At 33.7% G+C, this 20,194-nt stretch overlaps 2 protein-coding genes and 2 long non-coding RNA genes across 5 annotated transcripts in view; 3 read left to right on the top strand and 1 right to left on the bottom strand.

Moving 5' to 3' along the window:
- Positions 1–1,252, bottom strand: part of LOC120431073 (ER degradation-enhancing alpha-mannosidase-like protein 3) — a 31,629-nt gene extending 30,377 nt beyond the window's left edge. Inside the window, exons 1-2 of the mRNA XM_039596227.2 lie at positions 669–1,252; positions 461–607 (exon numbers count right to left, since the gene is read on the bottom strand). Of these exons, the coding sequence (XP_039452161.1) occupies positions 461–607; positions 669–802 (281 nt within the window). The 5' untranslated portion in view covers positions 803–1,252. The remainder of the gene's footprint in view (positions 1–460; positions 608–668) is intronic.
- The window catches only part of LOC128093157 (uncharacterized), a 71,358-nt gene that overhangs the window by 29,487 nt on the left and 21,677 nt on the right, over positions 1–20,194 (top strand). The gene's annotated exons all lie outside the window — the stretch shown is intronic.
- Positions 1–20,194, top strand: part of LOC120431074 (DNA repair and recombination protein RAD54-like) — a 30,129-nt gene that overhangs the window by 7,881 nt on the left and 2,054 nt on the right. The window contains exons 1-3 of one of the 2 annotated variants that reach the window (XM_039596229.2): positions 18,473–18,625; positions 18,975–19,483; positions 19,542–20,037. In XM_039596229.2, coding sequence (XP_039452163.1) covers positions 18,623–18,625; positions 18,975–19,483; positions 19,542–20,037 — 1,008 coding nt within the window. In that variant the 5' untranslated portion in view covers positions 18,473–18,622. Of the gene's footprint in view, positions 1–18,472; positions 18,626–18,974; positions 19,484–19,541; positions 20,038–20,194 lie in introns of those variants that run through there. The other variant, XM_039596228.2, reaches the window with a different exon arrangement.
- On the top strand, positions 9,303–11,681 carry LOC120431076 (uncharacterized). The gene is made up of 3 exons (XR_005607796.2): positions 9,303–9,580; positions 9,639–9,705; positions 9,766–11,681. It is a non-coding gene; the product is annotated as an uncharacterized LOC120431076 (long non-coding RNA).

The raw sequence follows: 20,194 nt of genomic DNA, 5'->3' as shown, positions 1-20,194 counted from the left end.
CTTTTCACCACGAGAACCAGAACACGGCCAGCGCGGAAAATCTCACTTCAAGCGAGCAAAACAAACGAAAGTAAAAGTAGGTAGCGATGTAAGTCATGTTTTTTGCAGCCAAGGTCGCCACCTCACACGCAAACGGCTTTATTTCTTCGACTGACTTAATAATCTTTTTTTTTGTTAGTGACGTGTCCTTGTTTGAATTATTTTTTTTTATGATTTTTATTTTAGTTTTTATCAAGCGGCTAAAACAAAGATAACTTGTGTAAATTGCTCAATCAAATTAAGCAGCTGGTAGAATAAAATTAAACAATCGTCACGATAACGAGTTATCTCAAAACTTTTTTAAAACAGCCTCTTTTTCATGAACAAATGTTTGGCCTATCAGCAAGAGACACGTTTGCTTATTGCAAGCAGGTAAAACAAACAGAAAACAGACTGTTTTCTTCCCAGTTTTGTGACTTACTTGCCCAGGACGTCGTCCAGATCGCCGCGCGAGGGCGTCACTCCGCGATATCTTCCGGTGCAACTCAGCGGCATCAGCTCGTCCGCCGGGTACGCCTTGTCCATGTAGGCCCGGTACGCGTGGTAGAACATTTCACGGGCTTCCTCCCTGGAAATTAGAAACAGGTCAATTTATTGAGAATTTTCGTAGATTTCCAGGCGGAACCTACTTGAGCTCGTTCCGCTCCTTGTTGGACATGTTGTGCGTTGGCACGGAAGAAATGTGTTCGGCGGCCACCGAGCTCAGGGCCATCACGGTCGCCACCACCACCAGAGCCACTCCTCGGTCTTGAAGTGTCCGCATTTTAGACCGTTCTGACCTTCTCCGGAATGAAAACAGAACTTTCACTCTTCCAAAACGAACACAAACACAAACGACCACCTCAAAAACGGTTCCTCCCCCACCCGAGCACAAGAGGACCCAATCAATTAGCACCACTTCCTATATTGGCCACTCTCCGGACCGTTTCCCCTCCTCCGACGGAACACAAACACAAAATCCGCTATTTTCCTCCTCCGGAGTCGAAAGTCTTTGCGCCGTGGCGAACGGAAGTACACACCATCAGGACGACGACGGACCCGTCCCCGGACCAGAGTGGGCCATTCTTTTTCACCCGTGGGACAAAAGTGCAGCGCAGAAAATTGGAACAACTTTTTACGCCAGCTCAGTTTGCCTTTGCCAGCACCTATTTTTCTTTGCAATCTGCAGCTGCAGCCTTCACCAACCTTTTTTTTTCTTCCTGGCACTTTGACACTGACAGAAGAAGGCGCTGACGACAACGCACTGATGATGATTGATGATGATGATGACAGATGAATATAGAGTACCTTCGCAAAAGAGTGCAGTCGACACGTTCCCACATAGAAAAATGGGCGGAAAACGGCCAAAAAGCGGGGACGTTTTGCCTGAAAGCGGGCCCGATTTTCAGCACGCTTTTTCCCCTCGTTGTGGCCTTTTTCGTGCCAGAATGCAACATTTAGGCGGGCGTTACGCATTTTGGCCGAGCTGTTACGCCCGTCTGTGGCACGCTTCTGGGCACATTTTGACCACGATAACGGGCAAAAAAACGATGGCGGAACGGGCGCATTTTGGGGGTGCTTCTTCTTCTTTAGTATTTCCGGATTCAGTTTAGAGCGGTTAGGGTGATCAATACAAATAGGGTGACAAAAAAAACAAAACAGATTAAAATGTTTATTCAAAGAGTTCTTAAAATTACAATAAAAGCCACTAAACCTATTTAAAACTAGCTTATATAAATAAAAGTTGAATAAATATGTTTAAATACATTTAAACTGGTCCTATTGTTTTAAATAACTGAATTTGATAAAATTATTTTACTAAACTAACCAAAATAGTTTCAATAACTTTAAATTAGTAGTAATTATTAAAATTTAGTTGAAGTTAGGTAAATTTTGTTAAATTAAGGTAAATTTAGATTAATTGCGTTAAATGTCAAGTTTAGTTTAATGTAGTTAAATACAGTTGAATCTAGTGTATTTTAGTTAAATTTAGTTTTTTAAAGTAGAATTGAGTTAAATTGATGTGAATTAATTACAATATAGTTAAATTTGATTAAATTTAGTTAAACTGATTTGAATTTAGCTAAATTTAGTTAAATTAAGAATAATTTAGTTAAATTTCGATAAATTTAGTTGGATTCATATGAATTAAGTTAACTCAAGCTACATAAAGTTAAATCAAGTTTAATTAAGTTAAATAGAGCTAAATAAAGTTAAATGAAGTTAAATACAGTTAAATTAGGTTAAAAAAAGTTAAATAAATTCAGATTAATTTAGTTAATTTAAGAAAAATTGAGTTGAAATAAGTTAAATTAAGTAAAATTTAGAAAAAAATAATTAAATTTATTAAAATTTAGTTAAGTTTCGTTTAAAATTAGTAAAATGTAGTTAAATTTAGTTTAATTCAGTTAAATTTAATTTAATTCAGATCAATTTAGTTAAATTCAGTTAATTTTAGCTAAGTTTTGTTAATTTTGGTTAAATTTTGATAATTTTAGATAAGTTCAGTTATAGTAAACTAATTTTAGTTGAATTCAGTTAAACTAAGACAAATATAGATAAATTTGTTAAATTTGTCTAAATATAGTTAGATAAGGTTAAATTTTGTAAAATTTAGTTTAATATAATTAAACATAGTTGAATTTAGTTAAATTTATTTAAATATAAATAAACATAGTTAAATTAAGTCAAATTTAGTTAATTTTAGTTAAATTTAGAAAAATTCAGTAAAATTTAGTTAAATTTTAGTAAAATTCAGTAAAATTTAGTAAAATTCAGTAAAATTTAGTAAAATGTAGTAAAATTTAGTAAAATGTAGATCAATAGTTCAGTTAAGTTAATTTTGGTAAATTTAATTAAATAGAGTTTGTGAAGACCAGTTAAAATAAGTTGAATCAGTTAAATTTTGATAAATTTAGTACAATTTAAATAAATTAAATAAAATTTGGCTAAATGAAGTTAAATGTTGTTAAATTTAGTTCAATAAAGATGAATTCAGTAAAATTTAGTTAAATAAAACAAAATTAAGTTAAATTTAGTTACAATAAGTTAAATTCAACACAATTTAGTTAAACTAAGTTAAACCTAGTAAAATTTAGTTAAACATAGTAAATATCAGTAACATTTCGTTTATTTTTTAAATTTAGCATAATTCAGTTAAATTTAGTTTGATTCAGTTAAATTTAGTTTGAATCAGTTGACTTTAAATTTAGATAAATTAAGTTAAATTTCACTACATTAAATTAAATAAAGTTAAATTGGGTTTGCTAAGTATAGTTAAATAAAGTGAATTTAGTTCAATTAAAGTAAATTAAGATATATTTAAAATAAGTAAAATTTAGATAGATTAAGTAAAATTTAATTTAGTTTCATAAAATTTCGCTTCAATTATTTCAATAAAGTTAACTTTGGCTAAATTAAGTTATATCAACTAAAAATTAGTTAAACTAATTTAAATTGAGTAAAATTGTGTTATATATATAATTATATATAAGTAATATTTTGTTAAACTTAGTTAATTTTGTTAAATTTAGTAAAATTCACTAAAATTTATTTGAGTTTAGTCGAATTTAGTTAAATTTAGTTAAATGTATGAAGATTTAATTAAATTTAGGTGAATTTCAATATACTAAGTAAAATTAAGTAAAATTTAGTTAGATTAAGTAAAATTTAATTATGTTTCGAAAAAAATCCCTTCATTTATTTAAATTTAGTTAACTTCGGCTAAATTAAGTTATATAAAATTAGTTAAATTGACTGAAATCGAGTTAAATATAGTTAAATTTAGTTAAATTTAGTTTAACTTAGTAAAATTTAGGAAAAATTCGCAAAATTTAGTAAAAAAATTTGAAAGTTCAGTAAAATTCGGTAAAATTTAGTTAATTTTGGCTAGATTTAGTAAAATTTATTAGAATTTAGTCAAGTTATTTTAATTTAGTTAAATTTAGTTAGACTTAATCAAACATAGTTGAATTTAGTTACAATTCGCTTAATTTATTTCAATTTTGTTAACTTTGGCTAGTTAAGTTAAATTGACTTAAATTGAGTTCAATTTCGTTAAACTTAGTAAAATTTAGTTAAATTTAGCTAAATATAGTTGATTTTAGTTAGATTTGGTTAAAATTACTAAAATTAAGTTAAATATACTAAAATTCAGTTAAATTTATTTGGATTTAATTAAATTTAGTTGAATTTTGTTACATTTAATCCAAATAAGTCAAATTAAGTTAGATTAGGTAAAATTTTATTAAGTTTAATAAAATTTCCCTTTATTTAGTAAAATTTACTTAAATTGAGTTATAGTTGGTTACATTTAGTTATAATTAGTTAAACTTAGTTAAATTTTGTTAGATTTATTTAAATTTAGTTAAATTTAGTTAGATTCAGTTAAAATATGTAAAAATTAGTAAGAATAAATAAAATTGAATTTAGTTTCGTAAAATTTCGCTTAAATTATTTCAATTTAGTTAACTATGGCTAAATTAAGTTATATTAAGTTAAAATTAGTTTAATTGACTTGATTAGCATTATAATTAGTAAAATTTTAGTTATATTTAGTTAAACTTTAGTTACATTTAATCAAAATAAGTAAAATTTAATAAGATTAATTAAAATTCAATTAAGTTAAATTTAGTTATATTTAATAAATCTTAGTTAAATTTTATAAAATTTGGTTGAATGAGTTATATTTAGTTAAATTCAGTTATATTTAGTTAAACTAAGTTAAATTTAGTATAATTTAGCAAGATTTATTTAAATTTAGTTTAATGTAGTTACATGTAGTAAAATTTAGTTAAATTGAATAAAATTGAATTAAGTTTTGTAAAATTTCGCATAATTTATTTCAATTTAGTCAACTTTAGCTAATTTAAATAATATTAAGCTAAAATTAGTGAAATCAAGTTAAATTTAGTTAAATTGAGTTAGATTTAGATACATTTAGTTAAATTTAGTTAAATTTAGTTGAATTTAGTTAGATTTAATCAAATTTAGTTGAATTTAGTAACATTTAGTGAAATTTAGTTGAATTTAGTAGTGTTTAGTTAAATTTACTTTATTTAAAGTTAATATAATAAAATTTAGTTAGAATAAGTATTTTTTCTATGTTAGTGAAATTTCGTTTAATTTATTTAAATTTAGCTAAATTTGGCTTAATTAAGTTATATTGAGTTAAAATTAGTTGAATTCAGTAATATTTAGTTGAATTTGGTTGAATTCGGCTTAATTTAGTTTAATTTAGCTAAAATAAATTAAAAAAATTGAAGTTTATTAAAATTTCTTTTCATTTATTTAAAATTGGATAAATTTAGTTAGATTAAGCTTGATTTCGTTGAATTTATTTAAAGTTAGTTGAATTCACTTAAATTTGGTAAAATTTAAATTAAATTAGTTTAAAAAAAGTTAAATTAATTTAAATTAATTCGAATAAAATTAAATTTAGTAAAATTAAGCTAAATTTTGTTGAATGAAGTTAATTTAACCTAAATTAAGCTAAATTATGTTTAATTTACCCAAATTTGGTTAAACTTAGTTAAGTTTTACTTAATTAAGTTGAATTTGGCAAAATTTATTAAAATTTTGCTAAATTTAGTTAAATTTCGCTTGATTAAGTAAAATTATGTAAAATTTAGTTTTTAGTTAAATTAAGTTAAATTTAGTTTAAAAATATTAAGTTTAGAAAAATTTCGTAAAATTTAGTTTAATTAGGCATAAATTAGTTAAATTTGGTTGAAATAAATTAAATTTGGTTAAAAAATCTACAATTTATTTATGTTTAGTTAAAAAAGTTGACTAAATAAAGTAGTTTTAAGCTTAATTAGCTTATTTCACTTAAATTAAGGTAAATTGAGCTAAATTTACTTAAATTTGGCTAAATTTAGAAAAAAAATAGAGTTTAATTAATTTCAACTCAGTAAAATTAAAATAAATTTAGTAAAATTAAGAAGAATTTAGTAACATTAAGCAAAATTAAGTTAAATTAACTTAAATTATGTTAAATTTAGCAAAAAAATTGGTAAAATTTAGTTGAATTTGGCTAATTTTTGTTAAATTTGGCTAAATTTTGTTAAGCTTGATTAATTTTTGTTTAATTCTGTTGAATTCAGTTAAGTTTAATAAATTTTATTAAACTTCGTAAATTTGATTTAAATTAGGTTAAATTAGCAAGCAAGTTAAATAAGTTAAATTAGGGTAAATTAAGATAAACTTAGTAAAAATTGGTAGAATAAAGTGAAAAAAGTTTAATTTCGTTAAATTAAGTTTTATTTAGTAAAATTGAGTCAAATTTGGTAGAATTAAATTAAATTAAGATAAATTCAGTAAAATTTAGTAAAATTTAGTTAAATATGTTAAGTTTAGTAAAATTGGTAAAATTTAGTTCAATTTGGCTAAAATGAGTAAACTTTAGTTAAAATAAGTTAAAATATGCTTAAAATTGTAAAATTTTGTTCAATTTCATCAAATGTGGCTGAATATAGTTTAATTTATATAATTTTGCCTAAATTTTTAAATATTTAGTTTGATTTTATTGAATGTACTAAAATTAACTATAATTCAGTTAAATTTAGTAAAATTTTACTTCATTCAGTAAAATTTAGTTAAATTTAATCAAATGTGGCTGAACATAGTTGAATTTATAAAATTTTGCCTAAATTTTTAAATATTAAGCTTGATTTTATTTAATTTACTTACATTAACTTTAATTCAGTTAAATTTAGTAAAATTTTGATAAATTCAGGTAAATTTAGTTTGATTCAGTTAAATTTAGTTAAATTTAGTTAAATTTAGTTAAATTTAGTTAAATTTAGTTAAATATAGTTAACTTTAGTTTAATGTATTTCATTGTTGTGTATTTGTATATCTTTGAATTTGTTTTTTTTGTTTGTATTTTTGCATACATACATTTTAATTTTTGTTTTTTTGTAGTTTTGTATTTTTGTATTTTTGTTTTTTGTATTTTTGTATTTTTGTATTTTTGTGTTTTTGTTTTTTTGTATTTTTGTATTTTTGTATTTTTGTATTTTTGTATTTTTGTATTTTTGTATTTTTGTATTTTTGTATTTTTGTATTTTTGTATTTTTGTATTTTTGTATTTTTGTATTTTTGTATTTTTGTATTTTTGTATTTTTGTATTTTTGTATTTTTGTATTTTTGTATTTTTGTATTTTTGTATTTTTGTATTTTTGTATTTTTGTATTTTTGTATTTTTGTATTTTTGTATTTTTGTATTTTTGTATTTTTGTATTTTTGTATTTTTGTATTTTTGTATTTTTGTATTTTTGTATTTTTGTATTTTTGTATTTTTGTATTTTTGTATTTTTGTATTTTTGTATTTTTGTATTTTTGTATTTTTGTATTTTTGTATTTTTGTATTTTTGTATTTTTGTATTTTTGTATTTTTGTATTTTTGTATTTTTGTATTTTTGTATTTTTGTATTTTTGTATTTTTGTATTTTTGTATTTTTGTATTTTTGTATTTTTGTATTTTTGTATTTTTGTATTTTTGTATTTTTGTATTTTTGTATTTTTGTATTTTTGTATTTTTGTATTTTTGTATTTTTGTATTTTTGTATTTTTGTATTTTATAATTTTATAATTTTACTTTTCATATTTTAGCATTTCAGTACATCTTGTAGAATGTTTTAATTTTCCTAATTTGGTGTTTATATTTTTTTAATTTTTATATTTTTGTTTCATTGTTTTTGTGGCTTAGAATATTAGTATTATTATTGTTTAGTATTTTGTATTTGTGTTTTATTGTTTCTAATTTGTTGTTTATATTTTTTTAAATTTTTATATTTTTGTGTCATTGTTTTTGTGGCTTAGAATATCAGTATTATTATTATTGTTTAGTATTTTTGTGGTTTTGTTTCATTGTTTTTGTGTTTTTTTGCAATTTTATTTTTTATGTTTGAACAATTGTGTTTTTGAATTTTATAGAGAATAATATTAATGTATGTTTTTGGGGGGGGGGGGGGGGGGGGGGGAGAAATTTGAACAGAACAAGAAACACTACAAAAAAGGACAAAAAGGAACAACTGGGCAGCACTCTAAGCAGGTCAGTTGAGGTTCCAGGTGACGGACCACGGCCGGCTCCGGCGGCATGACGTCCCAGGGGTTGCTAGAGATGCATCCTCTGCTGCAGCGAGTTGGACAGCTCGGCCGCGGTTGATCCGCCGGGGAACATTGGGTTAGCAGCCGACGGCGCGGTAAATTTGTTTGCTCCGGCGGTCGTTTGGATCTGCACCGACAAAAGGACTGGATAAATTGGCAGCTTTCGGTTCGACGGCCTACTCGTACAGCATCCTGCGCTGGTCTTGCAGCAGCACGTTCTGTGTGTTGCTCTGGATGTGGAACTGCAGCTCTTGCGGGATCGGAATACGCGGCTGTTGACTTGCCAGCTGCTGTTGCAGTTGGTTTGTGTCGGCCTCGGCGTTCTTCATGCGGCGCAAGATCTCGCTTTGCTGGTTCTTGTTGAGCAGCTGGGCCAGCAGATGGTTGCTGGCATGGTTTTGGGCCACTGTGGCGACCAGGCACTTGAACGCCGTACTGGGGCGATAGTTGCTGGCATGGTTTTGGGCCACTGTGGCGACCAGGCACTTGAACGCCGTACTGCCACTGTTGTCGGTGCAGCAATCGGTCCTGAAAATCGAAACAAACTCGATTAACTTCTCAGGTTATGTTCAAGTTCACCTTGTCCCGCTAACCTAACCTCTGCTTATCATCCTCCTTAGGCTGCCATCCGCGCTGGATCCTCCTTGATGACCGTGCCCTGGAGGACGAACCATTCTTCCTCCTTGGTTTGGCCAGGGCCACGGTGGCCGTTTGGGTCTTCGGGGATGCAAGCGGTGCGGCGCTTGGAAGAGGTGGCGGAGGAGGAAGCAGCAAAGCCGCCCCGGGGGTTGTTCCACAATCTGGGGGAATAAACAAAACCTGTTCCCGGGAAATTATGCTTATTAAATGGCTTGAATGATTAATTAATGAAATCACTTACCTTCAATTTCACTTTAATAATGTAAAACGAAAAAAAAAATGTGCTAGCCATCAAACTATTTTTCGAACCTTTGTCGAAAGCAGACCAAAATGTTTGACAGTTTGCGCGTTACGATAATTGAGGCAGTGTGCGTGCAGGCGAGCGCGAATGTATTGGTGTGAGTGAGCAACACAAAAATTTAATTTTTTAAGGTGCGTGTCTTTGCTTAAGCGTCTTAACTGGCACTGGCGATGCCCGATTCTCGCCCGCAGCCCCCCAAACGTTAGAGTGGGTTCGTTTGAGGTTAGTTTGGGTAAAAGCGGTAGGCGGACTACACAGTGTTCAGAAAAACCGTTTGTATTCAGAATGTAATTGGGTGCGCGATGGTGCTCACGCAAAATCCACATAACACAGATCTGCGTAAAAAAATTACACAGATTGTAGAACATGTTCTAGCTGTCAAAACGGTTGAGTTTTATAACACAGATCTGTGTAAAAAATTACACAGATTTTCGATCAGCTTTCGTTTCAAATTTGGGTAAAAACCAAAAAACTTAAGATGGCGACTTTCATGCAGTTCCGAGAAACTTGGTAAGTTATTTCTCGTGATTTTTCCATGAAGTATTGTTAAATTGTCTTTCTCTTTTAGATTTTTTATCATTTTGGCCATCAGTTCCAATAAGAATCAGTCCTAGATTGGATTTTCAACTTTTCAGGTAATGCATCTCATGAAAATAGCTAACCTTTATTCTAACCTCTCACGATTTTTATTCCAGATTGGTAGCTTGTCCTACTTCGTGTGCTGCATAAGCGCCAGGCTTGCCCGCTGCGAAACTATCCACAAGATTGAAGATTGTTTACGAAACCTTTTTAACAGAAGATAACTACAGATTGTCAAGGGAAACATATTGGCCAATGTTTGACAGATCCAAACGTGCTGGACACCAACCGCCCTTTACGCCCAGCAAAACTGGCATTGTTGCAAGCGCAAAACATACGTGCCTATTTATTTTTCATCGACCAATCTTTTTCCCATGACAATCAGTATACTTATAAAGATAACCGGAAGAATTTCTAAAACAAGGTCCAGTTCGATGGTTTGGCCGTGGATAATGTAGAGTCCAAGGTACCGCCTCTTAATCACCCAAATCGACGGTAACATTTCAAAAGGCATCATGTACATTTTGACACTTTCTGCACTCAAAGTAAAAAGTATCCTTTTTTCAAGTTCACCCGTCGTCACCCTTTAAAAGGGTATCGAAAATGTACTGAATTTAACATACCCTTTTGAAAGGGTGACGCCGGGTGAACTTTAAAAAAGGATAGAAAGTATCCTTTTTGAGGATTGAAAGTACCCTTTTGAGGGATACTTCTGACTTTGAGAGTGGGTTATTACATATTCTAAAAGTACTCCTAATGAGCTTCCTCTCCACCAAAAATGAGCAAAAGTTACTTCAGTAAAGTCTGTTTAATTATGATTTTAAATAAAGTAACATAAACAAAATCTCTCCCATCAGCAGTTCCTGTTTATATAGCCCTGTCAACCTGTCAAACAAAAAACTACATAAACCTCGTGACGAAAAAAAAAGCATCATGAACAAAGCGCCATGTACATTCGGCGAAGAAAAACGAATCGTAACAAAGCGCTCCCTTCAATGCCAGCAGGGTGAATTAGACGTTGGTGATTTCAAAAGGAGTTATGTTTGTTTTTCTTAAATAAAACGACGGAAATAATGTTTTATTGAATTTGGATGATCAAGTATCAATGAAAGCAAAGTTTTTCATCGTTTGTTATTATTAGAACATCTTATTTTGCTCGATTTTGCTTTTATATTAAAACGGGAATTGAAAATGGATGCTCAACATTCAAATGCGTTTTTCTCAAAACGAATGGTTTGTACATGATGCTTTTTGAAATGTTGGCGTCGTTTTTGCCTTCCTCCCCACTGAGAATTTTGGCCCGAGCCTCGAGTCGATCTGGCTCGAGATCGAGCCTGAATCGAGTGGGTCACCTCAATAGACAAATCCAGCGAAAGCTCAACGCTGCTTTTTGATGGTGAGAGATTTGACAGCTCCCATAAGGCTTTCTAGTCAGAAATTTACCAACACATTCAAAGTATGTTTACATGACAGCTGGACTTTTGTTTGCATCAGGTTTCCTATCTCTTTCTAGCAAATTTTTTGTTGTCAAGCGACTTCTAGCTGGTTTATTTAACTGACTGCCCGATATGTCAGCCAACATACTTCGCAGGTCTGTGACAGCTACAGCTCGATCATTGTTTGCATCAGGACACTGTGACGAGGAGTTCGTCATTTTCGAGTTAAATTATATTTTTTTCACTGGGCCTAGAAAGCCTTATACTAAATGTCTCGATTTTCATATTTTTTGTTAATTATCTTTTAAAATAAAATACTTAACATATGAAAACTATATATTTTTGGTGCCCAAAATTCCTGCTGAATCGAATGGTGTACTTATCTCGCTTGCAAATTTTTTGAGCAGTTTTCATTTTAATAATATTCTAGACACATTTTGTGCACCTAATCAATCAATACTTTTATCATAAATAATCATTTTATTGCTTAAAATTGAGTTTTCCTGAGCTCCCATATTCAAATACATGGAAGCTGTCATTTCTAACACCATTGGCCACCTAGCGGCCATTTCAAACTGGATTCATCTATGAGGAAAGCCCAAATTATAAAGTCAGATTTTGTGGCATACATAAATAAACAGTGAATAATCTCCTGAGCTTATTTCCTTTTTTATAAAGATTAATCAACGTACTAGGGGAGCGTTCTTTTATTACGTAACGCAAAAAAAAAAATCGGGTTTTTAGTAGAGACCCTAAATAGGGAGACTGGTGAGGTGAGGGCCTCGTGGCCCGGTGGTTAGCGGCTTCGGCTGCCGATCCCTAAGTTGCTATAGGGCGCGAGTTCGATTCCTGCCTTATCCTCCTGGCCTTCTATCGGATGGGCAAGTAAAACGTCGGTCCATTTGCGTAAAAGAGGTTTTGACTTTACTTTATTGAAGTAACTTTTTCTCATTTTTGGTGGAGAGGTAGCTTATTAGGAGTACTTTTAGAATATGCAATAACCCAGAAAGTGTCAAAATGTACATGATGCCTTTTGAAATGTTACCGTCGAAAAGTCCAATGAACTAGCATGTTAGAAAAAAAGTTGTAAAATCTCACGCAAATATCTTTTTTTTTATTCATTCGGCGAAATGTCCATCGCGAGACGTCGCAAAGAAATCCGCTCAAAGCAACAGATTTCTGCAGTGTTCCCACTAGCCTAAGCCATCGGCTAGGCTCGGCTAGGCTAGGTTCATTTTTCTGGTTCAGGTTCACTCCACACGTCGGCAAGCATCGTCGGCTCAGGCTCAACGAGCGCCGTGAGCCATGGTTCATTTGGTTCAAACCAGGCGAGGCTAGCCAAAATGAACCATTGGCTTGAACCAGGCTTGAACCTGATCAAAGAATGTTAGGCTAAACGGCGAGCTCTGTTACACCATGATACTGTTCAACCCTAAATCACAGACAACAGACGTTTGGGCTCGATTCTTTACTTGTGTAAATCATTGCTACAGATTTTTTAGTTGTGGCAATCCGTTTGTGGCGCTGCAGTCGCTTTGCCCTGACACATTGCCCACTGTCAAAATATCGCTTTCCGCCTACTGTCATTTTTCATTTTGTTGGTTTCCAACGTTTGTAATCGTTTGTTCTGGTTCTGGTGTTTGTGATCGCTTGCACTAGAAATCCGGTGGGGGAATCTGACGCGCCGGGGAGAACATTCAAGATTCATGCCTTTGGTATGGCGACGAGGGTTCACCGGAAGTGGCGGCACTTGAAGGTGGGGTGGGTTTCGAGAGCGTTGAAGAGGTTGATGTCTTAACGTGAAGACTTCCATCATTTTCATGATTTTTCGTTCAAAGATATAAATTTTGCGTCGCTTTCAATATTTTGACTAAATTCCTTCAACAAGTTGTTAAGAATAGTGCCCTACACATGCTGATTCCTTTTGGTAACGATTATCCCATTCCTTGTAAAGTTATGAAAATCGTCATTAATCAATGATTGCCAACTAGGATATCAATGATTGTGCCACAAAAATATATAAATATTGAAACACAACTGCTTAAGATCAAAAATTCCTTCAGTGGCTTCAAGAAGGCAACAACCGGCACATGCTGATTCAGTTTGGTGCAGAAATTCGTTAAATTGAATTTAGCACAGAATATTTTATAGTGATGATCAATTTTCTTCGAAAATGATCAACGGCTTCACCTTAAAGGTGAGCGTTGAAATGATCGTGGTAGCTGGTTTGTCGGTTCCGGAGATAATCTTCGGAATGCGGTCGTTTGGGGCAAAAACGTTTACGGGGTTGGCCGTGATAATAGCTCTTGCTGACGGCGCCGATGACATCCAGACTTTACCGTGTCATACCTTGCTGTTTTTCCTTCTTCGACAATTCCGGATTGTTTCGTTTCTGGTTCGGAATCTTTTATCCTCCAAGAAACGCTTGCCCATCCTCCCGATTTCCACCGGGTCTCCTCCTCCTTTTTGCTCACCTCTGTTGGTTTTGTTTATAAACACAACCAGCAAGAATTTTACAGCCTCAAGCGCGGCCTTGGTTGCTGTGTTTAAAAAAGCAACAGATTAGACTATTTTTGAATTTTGAATTTTTGAATTTTTGAATTTTTGAATTTGTGAATTTTTGAATTTTTGAATTTTTGAATTTTTGAATTTTTGAATTTTTGAATTTTTGAATTTTTGAATTTTTGAATTTTTGAATTTTTGAATTTTTGAATTTTTGAATTTTTGAATTTTTGAATTTTTGAATTTTTGAATTTTTGAATTTTTGAATTTTTGAATTTTTGAATTTTTGAATTTTTGAATTTTTGAATTTTTGAATTTTTGAATTTTTGAATTTTTGAATTTTTGAATTTTTGAATTTTTGAATTTTTGAATTTTTGAATTTTTGAATTTTTGAATTTTTGAATTTTTGAATTTTTGAATTTTTGAATTTTTGAATTTTTGAATTTTTGAATTTTTGAATTTTTGAATTTTTGAATTTTTGAATTTTTGAATTTTTGAATTTTTGAATTTTTGAATTTTTGAATTTTTGAATTTTTGAATTTTTGAATTTTTGAATTTTTGAATTTTTGAATTTTTGAATTTTTGAATTTTTGAATTTTTGAATTTTTGAATTTTTGAATTTTTGAATTTTTGAATTTTTGAATTTTTGAATTTTTGAATTTTTGAATTTTTGAATTTTTGAATTTTTGAATTTTTGAATTTTTGAATTTTTGAATTTTTGAATTTTTGAATTTTTGAATTTTTGAATTTTTGAATTTTTGAATTTTTGAATTTTTGAATTTTTGAATTTTTGAATTTTTGAATTTTTGAATTTTTGAATTTTTGAATTTTTGAATTTTTGAATTTTTGAATTTTTGAATTTTTGAATTTTTGAATTTTTGAATTTTTGAATTTTTGAATTTTTGAATTTTTGAATTTTTGAATTTTTGAATTTTTGAATTTTTGAATTTTTGAATTTTTGAATTTTTGAATTTTTGAATTTTTGAATTTTTGAATTTTTGAATTTTTGAATTTTTGAATTTTTGAATTTTTGAATTTTTGAATTTTTGAATTTTTGAATTTTTGAATTTTTGAATTTTTGAATTTTTGAATTTTTGAATTTTTGAATTTTTGAATTTTTGAATTTTTGAATTGTTGAATTTTTGAATTTTTGAATTTTTGAATTTTTAAATTTTTGAATTTTTACTTACCCCGAAACACGCACAGTCGCTCATCAATCGTTAGGTTGCTGCCAGGATTGTAGTTACGGATGCAACGTTTCACGAAATCGTCGTAAATCAATCTCACCGGCTCCAACTTGTTCTTCGATTTTCGGAAACGTCTCTTCCGAGTTTTTCGGTCATCAAATCGCCAAAAATTGAAGATGTCCTTGAACCGATCGCGTGCCATAGCCAACTTGAAGAACCTTGGTGCCCAAACGTCATCTGAACTCCAAAGGATGTTTGTGTTGACGTCGTTCATATGAAGACGACCTGCTCCGATTAGGACAGCAATGAATGCCCGCATTTCCGGTACCGTAACATCATTCCATTTTCGGCGCTTCGATCTCGCATGCATATTGGTGTATTTCACCATTATACCAAGCATACCGACTGACATAAACAATTCGAATGCGTCCTGGGCCGTTTTGAAATCCTTCGAATGATCAGTCAACCCATGATTACACTGGTCGAATTCACCGCGAAAAGCTTTCTTATCCGGTTTTTTTCGCCATCTTACTCCGTTCCTCGCGACGAAATCTTCGTCGCTCTCGGAAGTGCCACTGCTGTGAAAAAACAAAAACACACACATTCATTCACACATTTTTTAAAACTTTTTAGTCAAAAAATTACCTTGCAGATTGATTTGATTCATCATCTTCACTTGGTAGATCGGAAACTGTCGCTGCATCAGAAGATTCATTGTAATCATCAAGTTCACTCTCACTTTCTGTATCCATCACTCGGTCAAAAAAAATGCTTTGATCAGACGCAATCAAGAACTCAATCTAGAATGAAACCTCATCACCAAGGAACAAGTCGAGAGCAAGCGAGAACGAACTAAAGCATAAAACGGAAAGAAGGAGAAATTTTCTCTTGCTCTCTGTCTTGCCACGCGTTTACCAAAGAGACGTCAATGGAACAGTTGCCAGGTTGCCAGATAAAGATAAAGGCTTTGCTAAAAAATCCATATTGTAATCGATAATGAATAAAATGTAAAATTGCACAATTTTTGAACACAATTTTGCTCAATAATTATGAGAAAGTGGCATGCCAGATTTTCCCAGATAGTTTTGTCAGATTTTTTTTTCGATTTAATTCTGGTAACACTGATACTGGTCCGCAGGGTTGGGAAGCGACGAGCGCAACCTGTCAAAAGCTGATGCGCCACACAATGTACACGCTAACGACAACTCACCCAATTTTGTTCGATGCAATCAACGCAACAGAATTTTCGCACCATATAAGAGGTTTATATTTTGCTTTGGGTTGGGTTTGGAGGTTCGCGCCAAATAAGCTAGGTTTCCTGCTCGCGCAACTACATGGCTTGTACGAGGATAGCGTTGTCATTTTTAGACAAAGTTTTCCACATTTTACATCGAAACCGACAACGAAGAACATGTAAACATTGCACGCGAGCTGTCAAATAAAGGCACGGCGTAAAACCTTATGAAATAAATATAAAAAAAGTAAACAAACAATGAAGTCAGTTCAACACAAATTTTGAACAATTGAACTGACAGGTTCATTTTGAAAATGGTGAACATTGACACCCACATTGCTGGGTCCAAAATTGTTCTGAAATAATTCCGCAATTTGCCGTATTCCGGGAATCGCCGGAGTACCGGGAACCGGTCACAAAGTGGCCAGATCGGTCCAAAAATGGTTTTGGGGATCCTAGATGAGCTAGATTTTGAAAATGGTGAACTTTGACACCCATATTGCTGGGTCCAAAATTGTTCTGAAATAATTCCGCAATTTGCCGTATTCCGGGTTTCGCCGGAGTACCGGGAACCGGTCCCAAAGTGGCCAGATCGGTCCAAAAATGGTTTTGGAGATCCTAGATGAGCTAGATTTTGAAAATGGTGAACTTTGACACCCATATTGCTGGGTCAAAAATTGATCTGAAAGAATTCCGCAATTTGCCGTATTCCGGGTTTCGCCGGAGTACCGGGAACCGGTCCCAAAGTGGCCAGATCGGTCCAAAAATGGTTTTGGTGATCTTAGATGAGCTGTATTTAGAAAATTGTGAACATTGACACCCACATTGCTGGGTCGAAAATTGTTCTGAAATAATTCCGCAATTTGCCGTATTCCGGGTTTCGCCGGAGTACCGGGAACCGGTCCCAAAGTGGCCAGATCGGTCCAAAAATGGTTTTGGGGATCCTAGATGAGCTAGATTTTGAAAATGGTGAACATTGACACCCACATTGCTGGGTCGAAAATTGTTCTGAAATAATTCCGCAATTTGCCGTATTCCGGGATTCGCCGGAGTACCGGGAACCGGTCCCAAAGTGGCCAGATCGTTCCAAAAATGGTTTTGGAGATCCTAGATGAGCTAGATTCTGAAAATGGTGTACTTTGACACCCATATTGCTGGGTCCAAAATTGTTCTGAAATAATTCCGCAATTTGCCGTATTCCGGGATTCGCCGGAGTACCGGGAACCGGTCCCAAAGTGGCCAGATCGGTCCAAAAATGGTTTTGGAGATCCTAGATGAGCTAGATTCTGAAAATGGTGAACTTTGACACCCATATTGCTGGGTCCAAAATTGTTCTGAAATAATTCCGCAATTTGCCGTATTCCGGGATTCGCCGGAGTACCGGGAACCGGTCCCAAAGTGGCCAGATCGGTCCAAAAATGGTTTTGGGGATCCTAGATGAGCTAGATTTTGAAAATGGTGAACTTTGACACCCATATTGCCATGATAAAAATATTTGTATTATTGGCCGCCCCCTGACCGGTTCCCCCGCGGTATGGAACCTACCCGTCCAATCCGGAACAATTCCGGTGGTTCAAAATTGATGGTTAGCATTGTCTGTGGGTAGAACAATGATCATAACAAGAAAAAATGTATTTTTTCCAAGATTTCTGTTTGAAAATCTATACGGGTCCCAAAAATTGCCATTTTTGACCCCATTTGACCCAGTGACCCACCGGAATATCTCCGGCCACCGGAACATTTCCGGGTTCTGCGGGTCATTTTCGGAAAATAGACATTCTAACGAGTCCAACTAATAAAGAAGTATGCAAATTGGTTGAGTTTTCGCTGAGTTATGGTCATTTTAGTGATTCCAATTTCACCCAGGCCTATACGGGTTAAATATCGATAACTAAATGAAAAAAAAACTTCCATGTGCTCGTAAATCGTGTTAATTAATAATTAAAGTAGATTTACTATAGCATAAAAACATAATCTTTACCTTTTAATTTTTTTTTCGAAAAATTGAAATAATATATTTTTTAAACATTTCTGGGTGATGCATTTTCAAACACACCTTCTCAGAAAACCATTATGGCTGCTTTAGAGAGTGGCAATAGGCTAACAGATGGCGCTAGTAGATTAGCAGGATGCGGCAGCCATGTTTTACACACGATTTTCAAAATATGTTGTTCTAGCCGCTACGTCTGTTGTCTGTGCCTAAATCTACTACTGCGTAACAGTGTTACACCGTAACAGTGTTACACCGGAACACACGAGCCATGGTTCATGGTTCACTGAACCAGGATTGAACCACAAAAGGAGGCTTAAGCCGAACCAATTTTATTGGTGAATCTAGCCTAACCGGTTCATTTGGGAACTCTGGATTTCTGCATGCACTCGTGCATGTCAAAAAGATGATTGCTCTCTCCTATCTTGTCTGCACGTTTGTTTGGTTTTTGTTTACCCTTCTGTGAACGCTCTCCAATTTTTGCGCGTTTGTTTTGTTTTGTTGACAGCTCGCGTGTTTGAATTTTAAATTCGGTCGTGTTTTTTCGAGGTCGATTTTCTTCTGTGAAATTATTTAAAAATCCTTCATTACTGTTGTGTTGTAAATAGCTTTAACTACGTAGAAATGGTAAAAACATCGAATCTTCATTGTCTTTTAATTGGGTACTAAAGCCCTATGTCATTTTTTATGTACAACGGTAAAAAACACGATTAAAAACAATTTCTGATCACTTTTTTTCATTTTAATGCAAAATTTTTTTTTGACAAGACAGCATTTTTTCGGTGGATCAACTATGGTCCCCTTGGAACGAGCGAGGTTAATTTTTCAAAATTGATTTAAAAATTCATTTTAAACTCTTTGTGGTCATACAAAGGGTCATTGTACTCAGAAAAATAAGCTTTATCGCTGTAAACAATAATATCAGCAATCTAAGCTTCATTTTAGGACCCAATTTAATCTCGAGTTTTCCCCGCAGCGTAAAAGCCTCGCCCCGAGCCAATGTTCCCCGGCAAACGGTGCCTTCAAGAGTCCGTTCCTTAACGCTCCAAAGCGGCCCCGGGAATGTCGCGAACGGAACAGCAAGCTCAAGGACACCGGCGGCGGTGGTCCTTCCCCACCGAAGCTGTCCGCGTCCGAGTACGAAATGATGATCACGAAGATCCTGACGCGCCCGTTCAAGATCCCCATCGAGAACTACATCCCGGAACACACGACCCGGTGCCTGGGGATGAAGCGGCCACCGGCACGGCGCTCCCTGCACGATCCGTACGCGTGCAACGCGCTGGTGCTGTTCACGCCGCAGGAACTGTCCGAGCACGACAAGCTCAAGGCGGACCAGGGCAAGGCCCAGGTTCACGTCGTGGTCGATCCGCTGCTGGGGAACATTCTGCGGCCACATCAGCGCGAGGGCGTGCGGTTCATGTACGAGTGCGTCACCGGCAAGCGGGGCGACTTCCAGGGCTGCATCATGGCCGATGAAATGGGGTGAGGAATTGAACTTTGAACTGATTTCTTCCAATCAAGCTTCTCTTTTGTCCCACAGACTTGGAAAGACGCTGCAATGCATCACGCTGCTGTGGACGTTGCTGCGGCAGAGCCCGGACTGCAAGCCGGAAATCAACAAGGCGGTGATCGTTTGTCCGAGTTCGCTGGTTAAGAATTGGTACAAAGAGTTTGGGAAGTGGCTCGGATGTCGCGTAAATTGTCTCTCGATCGATGGAGGTTCGAAGGAGCAAACGACGAAGCAGCTGGAGCAGTTTATGGCCAATCAGAGTGCGCGCCAGGGAACGCCGGTGCTGATCATCAGCTACGAGACGTTCCGGCTGTACGCGGGCATTCTGAACAACTCGGAGGTGGGAGCGGTGTTGTGCGACGAGGGTCATCGGCTGAAGAACTGCGAGAATCTCACCTATCAGGCGTTGATGGGACTGAAGACGAAGCGGCGGGTGCTGCTGTCGGGGACGCCGATTCAGAACGATTTGACCGAGTACTACAGCCTGCTGCACTTTGTCAACCCCGGGATGTTGGGCTCATCGAATGTGAGTAATAGTTCAATTTAACTTAATTCAATAGATGTTGAAAGTCAAAGTGTCGGTTTACGATAGCTGCCGGGAACTTCGATATCTGAAGGCTTAAAACATTTCAAAAGCCAAACATAATTTAACAAGCAAAATCTCAAAGTTAATCAAGTCCCCT

Source organism: Culex pipiens, chromosome 2 (genome assembly GCF_016801865.2).
Source record: "Culex pipiens pallens isolate TS chromosome 2, TS_CPP_V2, whole genome shotgun sequence".
In the NCBI taxonomy this organism is placed as follows: Eukaryota; Metazoa; Arthropoda; class Insecta; order Diptera; family Culicidae; genus Culex; species Culex pipiens.
Note: the sequence above shows the minus strand (reverse complement) of the source record. Positions and strands in the feature narration are given on the sequence as shown.